The following is a 22,515-nucleotide window of genomic DNA, read 5'->3' as shown; positions in this document are numbered from 1 at the left end:
AAAACCTCTTCCAACTGCCTCCACCCTGAACTCACTGATGCTCTTTGAAAGGCAAAACACAAATATCTGAAAGCAATTCTGCTTAGCAAGACCTGGGATGGGAACAGGGAGAGTGGCATCTTGCATGGATCTGGGAGTCAAGTGGGGCTCCTATGGTGGTAGACTCAGGTTGGATATTAGGAAACATTTCTTTTATACACTGGTGATGCAGTGGCACAGCTGCCCAGGGAGGTGATGGGGTCACCATCCATGGAGCTGTTCCAGAGCTTTGGGGATGTGGCACTGAGAGATGTGAGCAGTGGACATGGAGGGGTTAGGTTGGGGTTGGACTTGGGGATCTGAGAGGTCTTCTCCAACCTGAATGATCCTATAGTTTTACAGCCAGAGGTGAATGAGAGACACCCTTGCTGCAGGGTTCTGGCATCCAACCTGCATTCTCTTCCAGGAGAGGGGGACATCAGCAAGCAAAGGCACAGCAGGACTTGGTGCATGGTTTATCTCAGCCAGCGCAAGCAGCGTTGTGGGAAGATGCTGGGGAAAAGCCCGAATCGTACGATTTCCAATTCAAGCACAAACCAAACAAAGATTTTGTTGTTGCTGTCGTTTACATAGAGCAGGTTGGAGCAAACTCAGCTGGAAGAGGCCCCATTCTCCCGGCTGGTTTGTGGCACTGATGGCTGCGGGTACAGGGACCCATCCCTCCCACGCTCCCCAGGCTAAGGCTGGATGCGAGAACTGACCTGACGCACGTCCATCATTAAATAAACTCTTCTATATAATGTACAAGGAAATGCAAACAGTCCCTCCAGTGAGCCCCTCCTGGGAAGCCAGCTCCCCTGATCACTGTGTCTCCAGCTCTCGGCGCAGGGCAGCAGGATGCGGGTCCCCAGTTGGATGTGTTGCCCCTGGGATGGGCCATGGGACGGACATGGGGACCCACTAGATAGACGTATGGACCCACTGGACAGCCCCATTGAATGGACTGAATGGACACACAGCCCCACTGGTGGCCACCGAGCCAAAGGGACCTTCATCCACCCCTGGGGACAGCCAGGCCACCCCCAGTCCTTTGGAGGGATGCGTTACCAGGCCCCTCCTTTCTTCAGAAGACTGACGAGATGATGCTAAAGACACAAGCAGCAGGAGGAGGGGGACATGGAGGACAGGGTGGCGAGGCCACAGGAGACACACAGAAGCCAGCTCGTCCACACCGCTCTCCTCCCATCGCCACCAACCCATGTGGTGTTTCCTCTCCTCCTCTTCACCTTCCCTACCCATTCACGTTCCCTCACTCCAAGCACAGCTTCACCAGGTTGGCCTGGACCTTGGCTTGGTCCACAGCGTCCAGCAGGTTCTTGGCATCCACAGCCAGGGTGTGGGAGGCCGTCAGCATCTGCTTCTTGCACTCCTCGCTCAGCGAGGTGACGGCGTTCTGCTGTGCCAGGCGCATCTTGTTGATGAGCTCAGCCAAGTCCTTGTTGAGCAACTTCTGGGTCCCTTCAATCTGGCGATGACATGCATAGGTTATATGTGGGGATGTCCCTAAGCCCCTTCCATCATCCCCAGCCCCATGGGAGAAGCTGCAGCCCTACCTCGGTGCGGGAAGTGGCGGGCAGGATGGGGAGGATCTCATCCACGCTGCCGATCAGCTTGCGGAGGGACAGGCCCACATTCTATGGGGTAAGCGGTAGGGTTAGAATGGCTCCAAGCACAGGACAGCGGTGCATAGCCCCTGATGCTGATTTAAGGATCCCAGTGGGGAGAGAAGAATGGGGGGAAATGCTCCCCTTGGACCCAATGGAGGAACAGGGCATACTGGAATTGACACACGGACACAAGGACGTGTTGGAAATACTCTCTGTTGGTCCAAAGACTCAACAGAAGAGAAGAGTGGGGTATGTTGGAAATGCTCTCCCACTGACCCCAAAAAGGAGCAGGATATATTGGTAGTGCTCCCATCACTGACCCAAGGATGCAACAGAGGATCAGGATATATTGGAAATGCTATGCATCGACCCAAGGACCCAAAGGAGGAGCCAGACATGTTGGAAACACTCCCACTCTTGACCCAAGAACCCAATGGAGGAGCACAGTATGCTGGAATTGCTCCTACCACTGACCCAAAGACTCAATGGAGAAGCAGGGCATGTTGGAATTCTTCCTGCTATTGACACAAGGGCACGTCGGAGGAACAAGACGTTGGAAATGCTCCTCTATTGACACAAGGCCAAGGGGAAGGAGCAGGGCATGTTGGAAATCCTCCCGTCACTGAGCCTAGGATCCTCTGGAGGAGCAAGACATCCTAGAATTGCTCCCACCATTGACCCAAGGACCCAAGGTGTGATACTAATGCTCCCTCCTATACATATAATTCTTTCCAAAAAGGATTCTTGGTGGGAGCAGCTCAGCAGACTGATTCCCAACTCCCTCCATGATCCCCCACAGGAGGCCTGGCACTACCCCTTTGCATCCCTTACCTTCACCACGAGGATGTACCCCTCTGGGGGCAGGAGGCTGATCTCATTCTTCAGCTGCAGGACAGCCTTCACCAGGTCCATGACGTTGCTGTACACTGTGTCATCTGTGCGGTCCAGGTTGGCAGTAGGGGCTGGTTGGATGGACTGGAGGAGAACAGGAGCACAGTGGGCTCAGGACAGCAAGGGAGAAAGGAGGGAATAAACCTACATCAGTGGGGAACCCTGGCCAGTCTCTGCACCCCAGATCCATCCACATCCCACCCATGACTTGGACACTGCTTATTTGGTCCAAGAAATCCTGTCTTGCAAACAAACAGAAGTAAATGGTTGTGGAGGAAGACTTGGACCATAGTGGCTGTCTGAGGAGGTCTTACCTGTGCCCCAAGTCTTGGAGGCTTCTGTGGGGGTGCCGTGAACTCTGCTACACCATCAGTAAGGGAAAGGAAGGCGAGTTACTCTGGATGCTCCCTGGATGTGTGTGCATGTCCCTCATGCCCCACACCACTCAGGACACCCCAGCTTGACACAGCTGTATGCCACCTCCCCTCCACCATCAGGGCAAGGAAAAGGGGATGCCTGCAGCTCAGCCCCCCCGCATGTGGTACAGGCAGAGAGCCCTTGGGGCAGGCGGAGCTGCTCCTGGTGATGATCTGGGATTGCTGGAATAGGGCTGGTGCAAAAGGCAGCAGGGACACTCACTGTAATCCGTCTCCTTCTCCGGGAGCAGCTGTAGGGGAAGAAACAGCAGCAAATGAGAGGTGGGAAATCCTGTTCAGAGGAGCAAGAGTAGAGGAGGCATTGCCTCAGGGTGGAGGTATCCCCATTGCAGGGGGTCTCAGGGGGCAGGTCTGGACCACAAGCATTGTACCCCATTAAGAGTTTTGGACAAGTTTTCTGCAATGGGGGTACAAGGCTTTCCCAGCATGACCACTGAAAGTGATTTGAGCCCAGCAATCCTTAAGTGCTTCCAAGAGCAGGGCTGGAAGAAGGGCAGCTGGGACCATCACAAGCTGTACATAATCTCCTGCCCAACCCCAAGGAGGAGAGCCCCTCTGCAGATGAATGTACTCGATAGGGTTCCCTGGGGCTGGCAGCACTCACCAGAGCAGTGTTGTTGTTCATGAACACCGTTGGGTCCTGCAAAAGGGGAGAAGGTTTGTGAGAGGCGATGGGAAAAGGGAAAGATAAGGGAAAAGGGAGGGAAAAGGAAAGATGGGAACTCCGGATAACTGTTCCCTCCCCTCTACTCCCACCATGGCAAAACTTTCCCAAATCCTGATTCTTTCACCCCAATTCCCAACAAGAAAAGAAGCATTCCCTCCTTCACTTTGCCCAACATCATCCAGGAAAACCCATCTTTGACCTCTGGAGACCTTCATGGTTTTCCTGCCCCCAGGAGACCCCAAATATACACCCCAGAAGCATGGCCCATCTCTGCAACCCAACAGCCCCTCATGGCCCTGTCCCTGTCCTCATTCCTTCCATAGGTCACCAGGACCCAGAGCTGCTGCCCCTCAAAGTGCTGCTACTCCCCAAAATGCTGCTGCAGCACCAGAGCCGGGCATTGCTCCATGGCTGCGTCAGTCGCGCTAATAAAAGATCTTCCATCTCACTGCTGCTGGTGCATTAGTCACACATTAGCTACCTTGACGCCGGCTTTAAAAAGCATTATAAAAGCTCACGAAGACGCAATTGCATTTAAAATGTTGCTCAGTTGTCAAAGTGTTCACTTCCCATCGCAGCTCGGCGAGGTGCAAAACACAGAGAGGTGTGAGTGGGTTGGTGATGGGGGCTGCCCTGACATCTCCAGCTGTGCACAAACAGCTGGAGCTGCGAGCCTGCTGTGAGACCTGCGGCGTGCTGCAATTGTGGTTATACTGTATGAAGCAAGCTGCAGCTTGGTGCTTGGTGGCAATGTGAGAGCTGGGAGCACCCAGCTCGAAGTCTGTCCCCATCCCGATGTCACCCACCAGGGATTTCTCCTCCTGTCGCAGCCACTGGTAGTCCTCCACCATCTGCTTCTGCTGCTTATCCAGCACCTGCCGCATCTTCAGCCTCTCCATCTCCCACAGCTTCTGTGCCTCCTCCCTGCTGCTGGGACGAAGGAAGTCTTCCTCCTGATGCATGGAGCAGGCAGGGATGGGGGGGCTCAGCACCAGGAGCCTCCCCATGTGGTTTTGGTACAGCTCTGCACATGCAAAGCCATGCACCAGGCCTGTGGGCATGCAGCTCAGCACTGGGGCAGTGCATTGCGCCCACAGTGCAGGTGCTCATGGTGCTGGGATTGTGCCAAACCAACCAGCAGAGCATTGCCAGATGCAAGGCAACACCTGCCCCTGATTTTGGGGCCATGCAGTGGTGCTCAGGAGCCAAACACCAGGCGATAATGCTGCAGCCACCCAACCCCAGAGAACCCCAGCTTGATTTTGGGCACTCCATGCCAGCATCTCCTCCACCACCACACCTCCACTTTGGTGTGCATGCATGCAAACATCACAGCAGCACTTCCAGCCTCAAGCAGTGCAGCGCAGGATCGAGCACACAGCTGGAAGCAGCACAGGCAGCACTGCCAAGCACAGAGCATCCCCCCACCAAGCCCCTTCCTCGATGTGGTCCTCATGACGTCCTCGGCTCCTTCTCTTACCCGCATGCTGTGGCGCTTGAAGACCTGGTGGCGGTGGAGCGGAGGGGTGTGCAGGGAGTTGGCTGGAGACTGGTACTCAGCGGGGCTGGTGAGGGTGGGTGAGCTGGCACACAGACCCTCGGGCACCTGTGGCAAGGCGGGCACGGAACACAGCCATGGGAGCGGGCAGACAGACAGACACATGGACAGAGCAAAGAGTGTGGGACAGCAGCTTTCACAGCAGGACGTCACAGAGGAGCAGCATAGGACCTTCTTCGCCACGAGGCTTGCTCCCAAAACTATGCTCCTACCCAAACCTTTGTCTGGCTCCAAAAAGCATCCAAGAGTGCAGGGATGCTCCAAGGAATGGTATGAACTCGTGGTGATCTGCACTCCTGCACTGCAGCCAAACTCAGCTGCAGGCAGCACTGGAGCACAGCAGACCTCCTCTCCTTGCAGCTGTGCATGTACATGGGACTGTGAGAGCACTGCCAGCAAAATGGAGGAGCACTGATAACAGGACGGGAAGAGCATTGCCAGCGGGATGAGGGAGCTTTGCAACTGTCCTACCCTGGGACAAAAGCTGTTCTCGGAGCTCTGAGGCAGACAAGCAGCACACTGTCCTGCTGGCACTTAGTGGCTCTGAGTCCCAAAAGTCACCAGCTCTGAGGGCTGGAGCTCTGGGTTCAGCTTCCTGGGGCTACACTTGCCCTAGTGTCTCCCAAGGGTTGCTCGGGGCACACAGCCTTACCTGGAACTGCAGCTTGGGCGCCAGGAGGTTGCTCTGGGGTGGAGGTTTGTACCTCGGTCTGCTGGGCTGTGGGAGCAGAGGAAGAAAGATGAGGGGGCTGCAAGTAAGGAGACATCCCATTTTGCCCTGCAGCATCCTGTCCATGTCCCACCTTGGGGGGTGGCTCCTGCAGGGTTGGTGGCTCCATGATTTTGGGAGGCCGATGGCGGTTGTTTCGCTCTTGCTCCTTGGCCAGCTCCTTCTCCATCAGGTAAATGTCGCTGCAGGGGGAGAGGGAGGGGACCTCAGTGCCATAAGATGAATGGGATGGATGGGTAGAGGAGGAAGGTGCCCTGAAATCTCTCCCATTACCTCAAGCTGCAAACCAGGTCCTTGAACTTGGGCCTCTCGCTGGGGTCATAGTCCCAGCAGCGCGTCATCAGGGTGTAGAGGATGGGTGGGCAGAGGTCGGGCTTGGGCAGGCGGTCACCCCTCTCCAGCACCCCGATCACATCCTTGTTCTCCAGCCAGAAGAAGGGCTGCCGGCCATAGCTCAGGATCTCCCACATGCACACAGCTGCAAAGCACAGGGGATAAATCACAGATGATGCCAGAGTTACCACTCTAGGGACCATCCCCTTGCCCAGGGTTTTGGGGATGTGGTGACAGAGCCAGGCTCTGGGTGTTTTTAGGGAGTAGTGTTTAACCCAGAGCCCTGAGCATCTCAGATTCAGTATGCCCTCAGTGACGGCTGAGCATCTTGAATGCAGGATGCCCACAATGGTGGTTGAGTACTTTGAATGCGGGTTGCTTCCAATGATGGTTTAACATCTCAAGTTTGGGATACCCCCAGTGACGGTTGAGCATCTTGGATGTGGGATGCCCCCACTGGCAGTTGACATCTTGAATACAGGACGCTCTCAATGACAGTTGAGCATCCCAAATTCAGGAGTTGGAACCACAAAGGTTCTGCTCCAAAAGGTTTCCCCCAAGGCTGAGCTACCACCGCCGCAACAGAGCAGGATATGCCCCTGTGCACCATGATGCTGCCCCAGATGTGCCCAGGATCTGTCCCATCTCCATCCCACTACCTACCAAACATCCAGACGTCACTGGCTGTTGTGAAGCGTCGGAAGTTGATGGACTCAGGGGACATCCACTTGATGGGGAGGCGGGTGACGGACGCTGGAGGGACAGATAGATGGCAGCCATGCTCATGGCTGCAGATGGGCTGACACAAGCCCACATCACACACTGCTTTACCTTTATAGTACTCCTCATCCTCAATGTACCTGGAGAGCCCAAAGTCACCCAGCTTCACGCACTCTGGGGAGGCCACCAGGATATTCCTCACTGCAATGTCCCTGCAAGGACAGTACTTTGACTGGGAATGAGGGCTAGACCATCACACCCAGAGAAGCTCCTCCGGCTGCAAATCAAATCTGCTAGGAGTGCTACCAGCCCCTGCTGCTGCCCTGCGGCTCCCACCCCACCTGTGCACACAGTTGATGGCCTCCAGGTATGCCAAGGCTTTGCTGATCTGCAGTGCATACAGGACGAGCGTGGGCACAGCGAGGCAGTGCTTGTTCTGCTCCAGGTATTGGCCCAGCTGCAAGAAAACATGTGGGGGTTCAAGGGCTGAAAGGTAGCACCAAGGTGGGGGAAACAGCCCCCAGCAATATCAGCCCCCTCACCTCCCCATAGGGGTACAGCTCCATGATGATCCAGGTGGGCTCTTCCTCTGCGATGCCAATGAGCTTCACAATGTGGGGGTGGTCCAACTTCTTCATCAGCACTGCGGGGAGACCCTGCCTTAGGTTCCCTATCACATGGGAACCTCCAGCAGCCCCAACCCCACTAGGAGTGCAGGGGAAGCTCTGTGCCATGCAACCAGAGCAGCAAGAACTGCTAGGGTGCTCCTGTTGTTCACAACAGGACTCCAATGGGTTTATGTACAGATGGTGCCCACCTCCCCTCACACAAGATTCCACCCTGCTCTGCTCTGCATTGCAATGATATACCCGCCTCGCTCAGGAACTTGTCCTTGTTCTCAGGGCTACAGTCCTTCTTGCACGTCTTCACAGCCACATTCACCCTCTCCCCTTTCTGCAAGCAGAGATGGGGGCAGCTCAATCCCACTCCCCTCCGACACAGAGGAGGTGGGTGGGGAGGAGGCAGCACTGCACACCCACCGGGTTGGTGTAGGTGCCCTCATACACCTCTCCAAAGAAACCTTCCCCCAGGATCCTTCCCAGTGTGACGTCCTCCCGGCAGATCCCGTAGTGCTGGGCTGACATGGGTAGACATAGGGAGATGGTGGGCATAGGGAGACGAGATGATGGACACAGGGAGATGAGATTTATGGCATAGGGAGATGACAGACATAGGGATTGGAGATCATGGGCAGGGTGAGCAAAACCTAGCCCCCACATTTTGGTACTGTTGGAGATGGGGTAGGAAATGGGGGTGGGCAGGAGGAAGGAGAAAACAGGGAGATGGTGGGCACAGGGAGATGGGATAATGGGTGTAGGGAGAGAAGATGATGGGCAAGATGGGCAAACTGGGCAAAACCAACCCCCCAAATTTAGGCAATGGTGAGGATGGGGTGGGAAACTTTGATGGGCAGGAGGAAGAAGAAATAAGTATAATGGGAGCAAGGGGGAGTTGGATGTAGGGAGGAGACTGGACAGTGGTCGCGGGGAGATGGGATGATGGGTAAGTTGGGCAGAATGGGCCCAACCAACTTTAGGCACTGTTGGGGATGTGGTGGAAAACTGGGAGAGGCAGGAAGAAAGGGAGAATAGGGAGATGGTAGCTGGAGGGAGATGAGCAGGAGGGCACCCAAGGGGTGACACCCACCTCCGGATCTCGGGCGTGAGGTCTCATCAGGGATTTCAGCATAAATCTCAGAGTCTGGGGCAAGACAAAGGCAGAAGGCAGAGATGTAGTCAGGGAAAGGCAAAGTGCCCATCCCAGAGCTCCCCACCCACAGTCAGTGGAGAAGAAGGGGATCCTCAACTCACCCACACTGAGGCTGTCGGACACAGCAGAGTGCCTCTCCTCCAGGTGCCTGCGGGCAGGGGGAGATTGGGGTCAGCAAGCAGGGCACAGTGGGGCAAGGCAGGGGTCCCAGCACCCCCTGCAATACTCACGGGACGGGGATCCGTGGAAGGCTGCTCCTCTTCTCCTTCTCTGTGGGAGGACAGCAGGCAGTCACATACCAGCTGTGCCATGCACCCCAGCTGGGGTATGGACTCCTCTGTGTCCCCCCATACAGTGCAGACAAGGGGCAGCCATGACTCTGCTCCCCAGCAGCTCCCCATGTTGTTTGGGAAGGCATTAGCAATGGAAGCTATGGAGCAAGAGTGCCTGCTCCATAGCACTTCTTGCTATGGAAATGCCACCACCCCTTGGCTAGAGTCGAACCAGGTGCAAGCACGCATGAAGCAAGTGTGCAGGGTCTCAGGTTGGGCTAATGGCTGGGAAGTTGTGGATGATGCTGCAGCCCTTGGAGTGGGGGAAGAAGGCATGGAATGGGGCATGGATGGGTTGCCAATGGAGTTTGGTGGGGACATTCACAGCAGGGAGATGCCTGCACCTGTATGGACCCATAAATGACCCACCTCTCCTGGGGAAGACGATGAGGGATGTGTCCAGGCCCCCCTGCAGCCGGCAGTAGCCATCGATGAGGTCAGCCATGTTCTCTGCCTCGGCCAGAGATGATGTCTTGATGGCCAGGGACTGGAGCAGGCAATAGGGATCAGTAAGAGGCTGTTCATGGCCTCCAAAAACTGGAGCACGGGGGATGATTTGGGTACCACCTCCCCACATCACACAGCACCATCCCAGCCAGCATTCCATCCTCAACCCCATCCCCCAGCAGAGCTACCCCAGGCACTTTGGTTGAGGCCAAAGCACCACCATGGCCATGGCTTTAGGAAGGAGCCCTAACCCTAACCCTAAGTAACCCTAACCTAGCCCACCAGTGGGAATGGAGCTGACCGTTGCAGGAACAAGACACCATCCCATGTCCATCCACATCCCACCTACAAAAACCTGCTAATGTCCCCTCCAGTGCCAGGGCTGCCTCACCTGGGGGGTGCCGCTGAGCCCCAGCTGCAGCACAGCCCGACCCTCTTCCACGCTGGAGCACTTGATGGATTTGATGTGCTTGAACTCAGCCAGGCAGGTGGGCTGCAGGCAAAAGTACTGTCAGACCCCAGCATTTGCCCTGGGGGTATCCTCACCCCTTTGTGTCCCCCTACCTTGGCTTCCTTGCTTGTCATCTGCCGGATGCCCTTTGGCCCAATGACCAGGTCCACCGTGATGTTCCACCCTTGCTGTGTGTGAGACAGAGGAAGGATGAGCATTTTGGGGGGGGAGGTCCCCAAATCCATCTCTCTCCTACCCACTGTGATGCCCTGGAGAAGCAGCACGCACCCACTGTGATTGCATGGGGTGCTGCAGCAGCCCCTCTCAGTGCCCCCAGGCCCCAAAGCCCCCATTGCCCCCTTTTCCGTGCACTCACAATGAGCTCGCAGCGATAGCTCTCCTGGTCAATGTTGGCAAAGGTGGAGAGTGTATGCAGGAACTTGAGGATGCATTCCTCCTCCCGCAGCAGCGCGTACTGCTGGAACGTCTGCTGGATCATCTTGCGGAACTGCTTGGGCTGCGGGCAGAGCAAGGATGTGGTGTGTGCCACGGGGTGCAAGCAGGCACGCAGATATGCATGCATTCAGCTCAGATATAGACATGCATCTGCATGCACACCCAGCGTGCACCCAGAGCTGCTCGCAGGTAATCCCCGCATGCACAACCCTCACCTTCAGATTCTCCTGCATCTGGCTGGGGAAGAACAGGTCCAAGCCCACCTCCTTCCTGCAGAGCAGAGACCATGCACATGTCAAGGGGCCACGTGCAGACTGATAACACGTTAGGGGCTGCAGCAACAAAGCAAGGGGCACACGGTGCAGCAGGGCTGCTCCCAGCACAGGGGCTACTCACTCCAGGAACTCAAAGTTGGATTTCTTATCCAGTGCATTTTGGGGCATGTCTTTGTAAAACCTCCTGCAGGAAGGGAGCGATGTCAGACAGCTGTTTGTGCATCCTCGTGCATCCCTGCTCTGTGTGCTTCCCCCCCCCCAGGGCTCTGCCCCCTGAGCTGGGTGCTGGAAGCCCCCTCCTGCTCCCCAAGCACCCAGCAGCACGTACCTGAGCTCGAGGCAGCCCAGCTGCAGGGCCATGCCCTCGCTCACCTTGCTGGCGTAGTTCTGCATGTACTCGCTGCGGAGCTAATGGGGAGAAACAGAGCTCAGGGATTGTGGGTGAGGATGCTCACAGGGGTGTGCATGCGCTTTGGGATCCCTCCTTGGGGTACAATAGGCTGGGAAAGAGGTGAAGCCCAGCAAAGGGGAAGGGGCTGTGGAGAACCTGCTGGTAGAAGTAGAGCAGTGTGGTCCTGTCCTCTAAGAAGCGCTCCATGTAGTCCTCAGGCAGATAGCGGATCTGCAGGTCATACCTGGGGGCACAGCACAATCCCGCTGAGTTATGGGGGGTGGAACACAGAGGGACCCCCCACCCTGTGCCCAGTTCCCTGTCCCCTACCTCCACTCGGCCTCCAGGTGCAGGCACTCGTATTTCTCCTGCACCTCACCCACCGTCAGCTCGGGGTGCAGCCAGTGGATCTCATCTGACTTGACGTGCTTCAGGCGCAGCCCGTAGCATTCGGCCAGCTGGATGTCGGGTCCAATGCGGCCGCTCACCAGGATGGATCTGATCACCTCCTGGGGACAGGGATGAGCTGAGCGGGGCTCAGAGCCCTGCAGATGCTAAGAGCTGTCCCCTCGGTTGCTGTGGGTTCACCCTTACAAAGCACCGTGTACACCCATACACACCCTCTCAAGTACAAACTGCAGCTGAGAAAGGGACACGATCCCAAGCCTTCACATTCTGCATGAGCCAACAGGTCTCAAAAATGAGGAGGAAATGCTACAAACCCACAGTCCCTTTGCAAGACCACAGCCTCTGCAGCCTCCACCTGAGATGCCTTCAGCCCGCTCTGCACCAACCTGCAGCCTGCATGCATCTCGCCTGAGCTCTCTGGTGTGTTGCAGTGAGGGGTAAAAGCCTGACCAGGTCATTTCCACCCTTGCACCTCAGCAGAGCTACCCTTGGATGCATAGCATCAGCTGCAGCATGGCGGAGCACTGAGCATCCCCAGGAGGGTGTGGGGACAGCAGGGACACTTTAGGACAAGAGGTGATGGCCTCAACTTGCACCAAGGGAGGTTCAGGTGTGGTATTAGGAAAATATTCTTCTCCAAAAGAGTGGAGATGCACCAGGATAGGCTGCCTAGGGAGGTGGTGGAGTCCATCCCTGGAGAAGGGGCTAGGGAGGTCTCAGCATCTCCCCATGGATGTGGCTCTTGACATGGAGACACCACACCACGTCTGTGGGGAGACACTGAGACATCTCCAACCCCTTCTCCACCGGGTCTTTGGGATCCAAGCCTCCCAGTGAGCTACAACACCATCCCAACCCTCCAACCATCCCAGGACGTGGTTTAGAGGCTGTGGTGATGGTGGGGCTACAGTTGGACTTGATGATCTTGGAGGTCTTTTCCAGCCTTAGTCATTCTATGATCCTATTCAGGGTCATGGTTTAGTGGGGATAGGTCAACAGTTGGACTTGATGATCTTAGAGGTCTTTTCCAGCCTCAGTCATTCTATGATTCTCTTTAGGGATGTGGTGTGGGCCAACAGTTGGACCTGGTGATCTTGAATGTCTTTTTCCAACCCACCCCACTGATTCTATGAGTGCGCATGGTGGTGATGGGTTGACAGTTGGACTTGCTGATCTTAAAGGTCTTCCAAGTTCATTGATTCTATTTCTACTCCACGGCATGGGAACTGCTCTTTGCTGGCCATAAAGGGCCAACTGGGCTGTTGGTTGCATCAAGATCATCTCCTTGCCCTCCAGCCATGTTCCCTCTGCCACCAGATAGACAAAAAGATCCCCACCACCACCACCACCCCATCTCCATGTGCTCTATGCCTACATACCCGGATCTCCGTCGTCACGGGGCACTTGACCAGCTTGAAGTTCTTGCCCATGTTGAAGCTGTTGCTGTAGAAGCACACCTTGAGGATGCGCATCTCCTCCCTATCCACCTCCAGGGTCCCCATGCCCAGGTTGGCCTCCAGCGTCCCAGCCAGGCTGCGGAAGGAGCTGCTCCTTGGGCGGCTCAGAGGCTCAGGGAGGGCTGACATGCTCATGGCCGGGGGGGTGCTAGGGGCTGAGCATCCCTTCCCTGCGGGGAGACAAGAGCTGCGTCAGCCAGGTGGGGACAAATAGGGAGGGTGGGGAGAAAAGGAGGGGTATGATGGAGGAGATGATGGAGACAAAGGAGTGCAACAGAGGGCCCCTCTGGAGCAATGTGTCCATGTCACTTCCAGAGTGACATCTCTGTCTCTCTACCTCTGGAGCAACAAACAGCTCTGTGTCCCCATCCCATCTGGAGCTATGCCCTATGTCCCCAGAACCCAAAAAGCAATGAACCCATATATCCCCATCACCTCCAGAGCAACACCTCTGCGACCCCATCCCCTCACAAACAACACCTATTAATCCCCATCACCTCCGGAGCAGTGTGCCCATACATCCCCATCTCTATTAACTGGAATAATGAATCCCTCCTGCTCCAGCATCCCACATCCAGCCATTCACTCACCCCCAATATCCAAGGCATGTCTATGTGTGCTCTGCAGTGTGGGACAGTGCAGAGATCAGAGCAAAACAGGGCAAGCAGCTCGGACTCATCCACGCCCGGAAGGGCGATAGTTATTTATATTGATCTGCTCTTTTATTTTTAGAGGGCACACAACTTAAAAGCCTGCTCAGAAACGTCCCTTTGGGCCGGAACAGAAGTGGTTTGGCTTATTCATTTTGCTGAGAACAACTGGAAACCACATTTAGCCTGCGTTGATCTGACAGATCCCAAGCACACCCCTGTTTTCCTCCTTTATTTTGTAGGGATTTCTGGGCTGTGAGCTGGGCACAAGGGTAAAGGCACAGCTTGGCCCATCCCTTTGCATGCAGTTAGGCTGAGGCCAGGCACACTCAGTGCACACATCTCACCAGCAGCCAAAAGGCACTTAGCTGTGAAGCAGCCAACATGGAAGCTCGGCCTGGGGGCCTCTCCCTCTCTGAGCTCAGCTCTCCAGTTACTCATTAAACAGGATCAGAACTGTTTGAAAACAGGAGTAAGGGTGTCCCACGGGTCAGCCCAGGTCTGCTGCAGGGAATGGCCTCAGGGAGGGAGTCCTTGGCATGTGAAGGGGGTGAGAAGAGCTGGGAAGGCATAGAGAGGACAGGGATGGTGCTTGGGGTCTGCCCTGCAGCAGGTCTTATGGAGACCTGCAAGCAAGCGGGTGACATGGGGATCTGGAGGAAAACAGGTAGGTGACAACGGGACCTGGAGGCAGATGGGTGACATGGGGACCTGCAGGGTCTGTGCTCTCCCCATGGCACCGTGGGGTTGTGACACCCTCTGGACAAGGTGACAACCATCCCATGGTGCCCCAAGGGATGCAAGCAGGAGACAGGCAGCATTTCCCAGGGTCTGGCGGTGCCACAGTACAACAAGCATTCACACTGGGTTATTTCTCACTGCATCAGGAGGGTCTTGCGGTGCTGGCTGGTGGCTTCCTGCCCACCGTGCTGAAAGCAGCCGTCACGTTAAGCAGAATTAGCCACCCTCAGCCCAGCCCTCAGCTTTCCTTTTGGGGTTAGCCACCAAAGCTCAGCGCACAAAAGCATCGCCTCTCCTCCCAACCTCGGCTTCTCCCCTCACTCAGTTTGATCTCACAGCATCATCACTTCCACCATCAAGCCCTGTGCCCCCATAGCCCCTTCCCATCCCCTCAAGGCTGGGACACCCCACTACGCTCTGCCCCATACCAGGAAGTCCCTCTGGGTGCTCCCACGCACTCTTGAGACACAAAATAGTTTCATGCTCGGCCCTTCTCCCTCCAACCCTACCCCAAATCTCGGTCACATCATGGAGTGACCCATCCTCACGCATTGGGGGGATGGTTTGGACCCCACCCCCCCGGACACCAGCTCGGTGTGACGAGTTTGCCCGTCCTCATCTCGCCTCCCAACCCCAACACCATTGCGAAAGGTGAAGGTCTGTTCCCCACTGCTCCCTATGGGGCACCCAGGGTAGGGGTAGGAGGGGGCGAGAGGCACTTACGGCGAGGTGGCCGTCCCTTGTCCCCACCCCGAGCTGACGGAGCTGCTGCTGCTTCCTGCTGTGTGCAGAGGCGTTTGCATAGCACCCAACAGGCGGCTCACGCATGTGCCCACGGTGTAGGTGGGGAAACTGAGGCACGGCTCACCCAAACCCCTCAAAATCCCCCCCCACCCCCCACACATTGCCCCCAACCCGCTGCATTTCCACCCCCTAAGTGCCAGCTGTGGGGCTGCAAGCCCCCCTCCTCCCCAAGCACAGGGATAACTAGGACCTCCCCCACTATTTACCTTGTCCTTTCAGCAGGGTCTCGTTTCCATGCCATGGTGTGGGACAGACATAGGGACCCTACAGCCGCCTTCCTCGCCCCAGCCCTGCCCCATGGCTGCAGGTATTTCAATGACTCATGGTGGATTGTTATGGTTCCGGGGGAGCAGAGAGAGGCTCCTGCAGGGGTTGAAGCAGTGGCACCTATAGCACTGCACTGCAGCACCCACACCTGGAGGCTGCACCCTATAGCAGGGGCTGCACCACCCTATGTGGACCCCACAGCACAGGCTGCGTGCCTCAATTTCTCCTGCTTTCTGCCAGCCCTGGGGCAGAGGAATCTGGACACCAAGGAACGCTCCAGGGCACGCCTGCCTTATCTCAGCTGCCTGCTCCCCATATCTGCCCAGCTCCCATCCATCACTTCAGCCCCATCCCCAGCAGGGAGCAGGATGTCACCACCTATCAACCCCTCTTCATGCATCCAACCCCCAAATCTGGGGGTCTGCATCCATCCCAGCCCTGTAATAAGGCAGTAAGGAGAAGGAGAGCCCTGGCAGCATCTTCAGCAGTCAGTGTTGGTGCTGGGTGCCCACTGGATGGGTTTGGGGTGCTGGGTTTGGGCCCCACGTGACAGGCCCCATCAGGGGAAGAATGTGTTTCGCAAAGCAAAGGAAGTGACACATGCTGCAACAGTGGGACAGGCTGCCCCAGGGGGGTTGGAGGGCTGCCCTCTCTGCTTGCAGACCCCAAAACCATTAGCAGATCCCAAAACCACCTTGTAGACCCCCAAAATGCTGGCCCAAAACACCAAAAACTCAACCAGCTCCAACAACAATCGTCCATTGGACATCTTCAGCATCAAGGAGAGCTCCTAATACATTACCACCCATTTGATGCTTTGCTTACTACAACTACAACTCCCTTTATTGTGTCTCCTATGGAAGGATTAAGCATCCCACCAGCACGCACTCCTATTTTCAGAGCCGCACCCCCATTTTCAGAGATACACCCCCACTTTCAGACATGTCCTTCATATTCAGAAATGAACCCCCATTTTCAGAGGTGCACCCCTATTTTCAGAGACACGCTCCTATTTTCAGAGGTGAACCCCCATTTTCAGACACGTACCCCATTTTCAGAAGTGAATTTTCAGAGATGCGCCCCATTTTCAGAGATTTACTCCTATTTTCAGAGGTGTACTCCCATTTTCAGAGATTTATTCCTATTTTCAGAGGTGTACTCCCATTTTCAGAGAATCACTCCCATTTCCAGCCAGATACATACCCCAATTTCAGAAATGTGCCCCCATTTTCAGAGAGACACCCCGATTTTCAGAGATGCGCCCCATTTTCAGAGATCCATCCCCATTTTCAGAGATACAATCCCATCTGCCAAGTGGGAAAACTCTGCTACGGGCGTTTCTGGCTGCAGGGGTGGCTCAGGAAGCCCCCTCCCCCCAGCCCCAGATCTGCACTAAGCAGCTGGGTACGGCGACACAAGCGGCGCTGCTGAGGAACCAGAACTGAGACGCTGCGCTGCCATCACGCCCACGGCCGGAGCTCGCTGAAGAGGTGACTCAGGCATGGGGGAAAGATCTGCGTGTTCTGGTCTGTGCTGTGCTTCTGTCCCAGCAAGGGGACAAGGCAGAGCCATCTGGGCTCCCTACAAGGCTCCCCCCGCCCCTCAGTGCAAGGCAATGAGGAGGGGACAACGTGGGTGTGGAGGCAAAATGTAAGCTGCTGCCAGGTCTCCCCCTACGGGGGTCTCCAGCCTGACCCCATTGCAAGAGTCCCCCCTAAAAGCCTCCACCATCAGCAGTGATCACGTGGAACCTGCAGTTTTCCATCTAATCTTTGAGTGAAATGAGGCAAAATCAATCATTTTCCCTGCTGAATGTTTCCAGTCTATGGGACCTGCAGGACCACGCTCCCAGGGCCCCATAAGTGTGCCCTAACCCTGCTCTGAATCCCAGTGCTCTCACTCATCCTCACAATTAACAATGCAATTACCACTTGGCCAAGTAATAACGCAGCTACCACTGGGCTATTTCTTGGATTTTGCCAAGCAAACCAAGGCACAACAGCACAGAATACAAGGGCTGAGCAAACCAGCAGCTCCCAGAATGGGGCTGTGGGGGTGTGGGCATCCATGGGGATGAGAGGGGCTGAGAACAGCATCAGGGCAGCAGCAGGGTTCAGCCACAGCCTTCCCTATCCAGCACTGCTCCCGCAGCTCCTCCAGCCTAAAAATAACCCCGAGCAGCACTGAAAGCTTGTGGAGGGGAGCAGCTCCCCAGGAACAGGGTGGGCGTATTTCCCGGTAACCTTTCTGTGCCAGAAGGAAATGAAGGGCTATGAAGCATGGTTGGCTGGCACGGCTGGTACCGGTCGCTAGGCATCCCCGTCGCCAGGCAACCTGCAGGAACACGATGCTGCTCCTTCATCCTTGGAGTGGGCAGGGAATGGGGGAACGGGGGGCACTTCCCTTCCCTTCCCTTCCCTTCCCTTCCCTTCCCTTCCCTTCCCTTCCCTTCCCTTCCCTTCCCTTCCCTTCCCTTCCCTTCCCTTCCCTTCCCTTCCCTTCCCTTCCCTTCCCTTCCCTTCCCTTCCCTTCCCTTCCCTTCCCTTCCCTTCTCCCCTTTCCAAAGCCATTTCTCCTTCTCAATGGCCACAATGCACCACTAAATGTTTGTGCAATGTTTGTAGGATCACATCTTGCTTTGCCCTTTGTGTAATCTGGGCTGGACGCAACATGGCCATGTCTGCATGGTGGTTGTACACGGTGGTGGTTGCACACTGTGGTCATTAGATGCACATTGCATTAGTCGTGCATAGTGCTCGATGTGCATTGTCTCAGATCTGCATTGTGGTGGTTGCACACTGTGGCGGTTGCGCACTGCAGGTGCTCAGCGCTGTGTGGATGCTCAGGAAGCGGTGCAGGGGCCCATTGCTGTTCAGCTCCCAGCTGTGGCCGCTGACTGAAGCTTCAATGGGGACGGGGAGGTTTCCCAGTGGCTCACGGGAGCTGCGCTATGAGCGCATCACCATCACCGTGTTCCTCTTCCCCCTTCACAGCCTCTTCCCCAAACAGAGCACTGTGGCCGTTCCCTCCCACACTGTGCTGCCCCTATATGAACAAAAAACCCCCAATTTTTGCCCACAGGGAAACATATCCTTGTGGGTTTGGGGCTGAGCCCCCCGCTGTTCCTTAGAGAAGGGGACCTGAGCTTGGCACGCTGCTGCAGAACGGAACGTAGCAACGCTTCCCACGGAAGGTTCACGTCTATTCCTTGTGAGTAATAAGTGTGCCAAGGAAAAAGCAACGTGATTCAGATGGCGCTTCCCCAGCCCCCACAGCCTGCACGAGCCTGAGCACAGAGCACTGAAAAACAGCTGAGCACAAAGGGATGGAGATGTGGAGCCTGGGGACAGCAGCACTGCACCCCACGCATGCACCAACAACACCACGGGCTTGTGCATCCTGCCCTGTCCTTTGCAGACTGGGAGGCCTGCAGCCCCCATCCCACTTGGGTGCTCCTGGATGGACACCTCTGTGCTGTGCATCACATATGGGTGCTCCTGCATTGCCCCATGCATCCATCCCCATGCACCCAGGGTGGATACTGCCCTATGAATCACACAGCCATGCCATGCACATCTGCTGTAGGTGCAGTAGGTGGAAATGGGACCATTCCTAGGGTGACCTGCCCCACTCAGGATGGCTATCACAGCACTCCTGCTTAGGAAGCCTTAGGACACCCCCTGACCCAGCCTGGCTGAGCCTTCCCCACCCCTCACATAACACCACAGCCCCATGCCTGGTGCTCCATCCCACACTCTACTTTGGACACATCCTCCCAGCCCTGGCTCAGCACTCAGACACTCTTTGGGGACCCAGCAACAGGAGCATCCCCACCATGAGATGCAGGCAGTTCCCCACAGCACCACCCGCGTGCAGCCAGCTTTGGAGGATCAACACATCCCGCTTGGATGATCCATCCCAAAGCCAACGGCGATGGAGAAACTCCACCCAGAGCAGCACCCAGAGCAGCCCACAGGCACCCAGTGTTGCATCAGCCCCTCTCGCCCTCCCATCCCCTTCTCATGACGGCGATGCTGGCACACAGCACCCAACCCTTGGGAAAACATCACAGCACCTCCCGCCCTGCCGCGGCCCAGCTCACCCCGACGCAACATCCCGCTCCCACTTCCTGCCCTCAACTCCATGTTTCCCCCTTCTTTCCTTGCACCGTGCTCCCTAAAGTGAGCAGTGCTGCTCACCTTGACGCTGCCTTCACCCCCACTGGACCTGGAGCAGCGTGTCCTGTGCTGGAACTGGTATTGAAACCACTCCTCCCCACCGCCCGCTTCCGGATGAGGCCACGGCAACGCCGGGAAGGAAGAGGAGGGCGGGAGGTGAGGAAGGCAGCAGGACCCCTCACCTGCTCACTGCCTTGACCCTGTAACAGGTTGGGACAGGTTGGGAATGTGGGCATGGGGCCCAGCGTTATGGGGCCTCTCCTACCTGGGAAGAGCTGGCAAGCGGCCCCCATGGAGCCCGGCGCTGTGCAAGGGGATGAGGAAGGAATGAGGATGGTGCAAGAGCTGCTGTGCCAACGTCCGGGGCAGCGGGGAGGGCTCTTGGCAGCACCTCCACCCTCAGTACACAGCCCTGTTTGTGGGGTGCATTGGGGACTCCTCATTACCTGAGGCTCTCTGTGGTCACATAGCAGCACACAGCCCCACAATACGGCACTGGGGGTGTTGGATACTGAGGGCTGAAGGAGCAGAAGGGGAGCAGGAGCAGTGGGGTGCTCTCCCTTCCCCCCTCCCCACAACACAGTACCAGCAGTGGGGTGCTATGGGGGCGGTGGGCACTGCCACATGGGCCAGTTTCCATGCAGGAAGCTGAGCACGATGGGGGAAGCAGCAGGGCAAAGCCGCAGACAGGCAGTTCCCCAAAGCCCATCTGCAGGCACCTTCCCCTCAGCCTTTGGCTCTGCAGACCGCAGGCACAGCACAGCTGCAGGCAGCAGCCATGGGGCAAATGGGTTCATACTGGGAATTCCCCTCCACGGCCACCTCCTGCCCCATAGTGGTTTCCCTACATGAAGGCAAGCTGGGTGTTAGCATGGGGAGAGGTGATGCTACCCCTGCTCCTATATGGATCCCCCATAGCTGGAAGCAGAAGCCTTTGGGGGTCCCCTACCCAGTGCATGGAGGGTCCCAGCTGGCTGCACAGCCCCACAGTGGGGCATAGAAGTGCTGCCTGCTGATCCCCCTTCCCCCCGAGGTGCAACGCAGCTGCCAGACCCAAGCCAAGCACCCCACAGCCGGGTGCTGGAGGACACCTAAGAAGTGGAGGGCTCAAGGGAACAGAAGGCTTCAGGGCATGGCAACCCCCCACTTAGGGACCAGGAGCACTGAGGGCACCGCTGTCCCCCTGTGGCACTCCCATACACACAGAGCCACACTGACAGCCCAACCCCAAGCAATCCCAATGCTGAGTATCACAGGGCTGCTCCAACATAGGCCAATATCTCCCAGCAAAGGGGCAGCAGGTGGGCAATAGGTGCCCCATCACCAGCAGGAACAGGGACAGCAGCTCCGAGCATCACTCCGCACAGCTCCACGTGCACCTTCCCCTCTCCATGCGCTCCCAAAGAGGTTCAAGTTTAAGACACACACACTGCGATGCCGCTGCTGTGCCCCGACCATCACAGCCCCATGGAGCTGGATTGGCTTAAACCACATTAAAAATGAACCCTGCAAACCAAAAACCAAACAACCCTTCTCCCCCCCTACATCCACCCCAATCCTCCCTCCCCACCTTCAGCCCCGGACTCACAGGAGAGCTGGTTCAACAGCCTGCTGAGCCATCCCATGCTCCTGTGCCGAGGGCGAGCTCGTAGCTACGAAACGCCGGAGAGAAACAGGTTTCCCCCCCCCCCCATCACCAACCCCACTCCGCCTCCCCCCTTCCCCAAACCGCCCTCTTCATTGGCACAGAGAGAAGCGATAAAAGCTGCCCGGATTTATTAATAGCACCTCTCCCATCACTAGGGAACGAGCGGCGCTTCGGGAAAAGGCTTCGAGTAGCGGCTGCCGGAGGGTAGAAGGCACCAACTTACTTTTGGTCGAGGGCTGGAGGGTCCGGACGGTGTGGGATGGGGGGTCTTGGGATGGAGAAGGGAGAAGTGATGCCGAAGGAGCAGGGAGACTCCCAGGAGCGGTGCTGGGGGTGTCCTCCGAGCTATAGGGTGGTGGGTGGCAGCGGTCCCCACCGGCTGGGTTGCTGCAGGTGGTTGCTGCCATCTGCAGGCTGACCGACCTCAGCTGGAGGAGCCGGTACCTGTCGGGTGCTTAAGAGCAAGTTCAAGGACCGAGGATTGAGATGGGCTTTGAAAGACTGTCGCTATGAGCAGTGGTTGCCCTGAGAGGTGCTGGATGTCCCTGCAGACAGACAAGGTCAGGCAGGATGGGGCTCCGAGCACTGATGGAGCTGTGGCTGTCTCGGCTCATTGCAGCCAGGTGGCCTTTAAGGTCCCTTCCAACTGAGTTCTATGATGGCATGGCTGTGATTAATGTTGGAAAACTCCTCATAGATCACCCACCATGCCCACCCCCCATACCCACTGACCACATACATCAGTGCCGCATCTCCATGGTTCATTATCACCCCCAGGGACACTCATCCATCCATCCCCCCACAAAGTAACCACTGGCTTTACTTCTGATCACTGACCCCGTTCAGCCCATGCCTACAAACCCTGGGCTCTCATCCTTCACCCAGCCCAACTCACCTCCTCTTTGTACCTTGGGACAGCTACTATGGGCCCACCCTGCCCAGTTGAGCTGAGACCCTGCAGGGGTTTGGAGCAACCCCAAATCCACTTTGGAGGATGCCCTTTGGTTACAGCTGGTTCCCACCACCTGTTGTTGGAAAGGGGATCCCTGGGTGCCAGGTAGGACACAATGTCCCATTGTGCTGCTGGTGGAGGAGCTGGTGGACATCCAGCCCATGGCAGGGGGTTGGTCCTACATGGTCACTGGGATCCCTTCCAACCCAACCCAGTTCTAAGACTGCTCCAGGATGCCCCGCCATCCTCTTGCCTCTGGGTTGTAGGAACCAGTGGCATCGCCTGCACTGTTGCCGTGGGGTTGCC

General features: G+C 56.6%; 1 protein-coding gene across 15 annotated transcripts; it reads right to left on the bottom strand.

Moving 5' to 3' along the window:
• Positions 1-479: 479 nt before the first annotated feature.
• PTK2B (protein tyrosine kinase 2 beta) lies at positions 480-21,679 on the bottom strand. 15 transcript variants are annotated; one of them, XM_015859767.3, is made up of 31 exons: positions 21,481-21,679; positions 12,892-13,139; positions 11,435-11,613; positions 11,261-11,348; positions 11,042-11,121; positions 10,835-10,897; positions 10,654-10,708; positions 10,359-10,499; positions 10,096-10,170; positions 9,923-10,024; positions 9,454-9,571; positions 8,983-9,022; positions 8,854-8,900; positions 8,690-8,743; positions 8,023-8,120; positions 7,852-7,936; positions 7,525-7,625; positions 7,324-7,439; positions 7,094-7,194; positions 6,926-7,015; positions 6,203-6,407; positions 6,003-6,111; positions 5,852-5,917; positions 5,122-5,247; positions 4,448-4,594; positions 3,579-3,614; positions 3,177-3,204; positions 2,852-2,907; positions 2,478-2,621; positions 1,593-1,673; positions 480-1,504 (listed from the first exon to the last, which is right to left on the bottom strand). In XM_015859767.3, the coding sequence occupies exons 1-31, from the start codon at positions 21,662-21,664 to the stop codon at positions 1,289-1,291; spliced, it is 3,279 nt and encodes a 1,092-aa protein (XP_015715253.2). In that variant the 5' UTR covers positions 21,665-21,679; the 3' UTR covers positions 480-1,288. The 15 variants fall into 15 exon arrangements, with proteins under 15 accessions (XP_015715253.2, XP_015715254.2, XP_015715255.2 ...); XM_015859768.3 differs by having other exon boundaries at positions 2,852-2,898; XM_015859769.3 differs by having other exon boundaries at positions 2,852-2,895.
• Positions 21,680-22,515: the final 836 nt, after the last annotated feature.

The sequence above is a fragment of the Coturnix japonica genome, chromosome 3, assembly GCF_054131305.1.
Source record: "Coturnix japonica strain WE chromosome 3, WE-NBRP24, whole genome shotgun sequence".
Lineage (NCBI taxonomy): Eukaryota > Metazoa > Chordata > Aves > Galliformes > Phasianidae > Coturnix > Coturnix japonica.
Note: the sequence above shows the minus strand (reverse complement) of the source record. Positions and strands in the feature narration are given on the sequence as shown.

Coding starts and splice junctions, on each gene's coding strand:
- PTK2B (XM_015859767.3), bottom strand. CDS start 21,664: ATGGCAGCAACCACCTGCAGCAACCCAGCCGGTGGGGACCGCTGCCAC. Junction 10,025..10,095: donor TGACAAGCAAGGAAGCCAAG/GTAGGGGGACAC, acceptor TTTTGCCTGCAG/CCCACCTGCCTGGCTGAGTT. Junction 8,744..8,853: donor GTCCGACAGCCTCAGTGTGG/GTGAGTTGAGGA, acceptor GTCTTGCCCCAG/ACTCTGAGATTTATGCTGAA.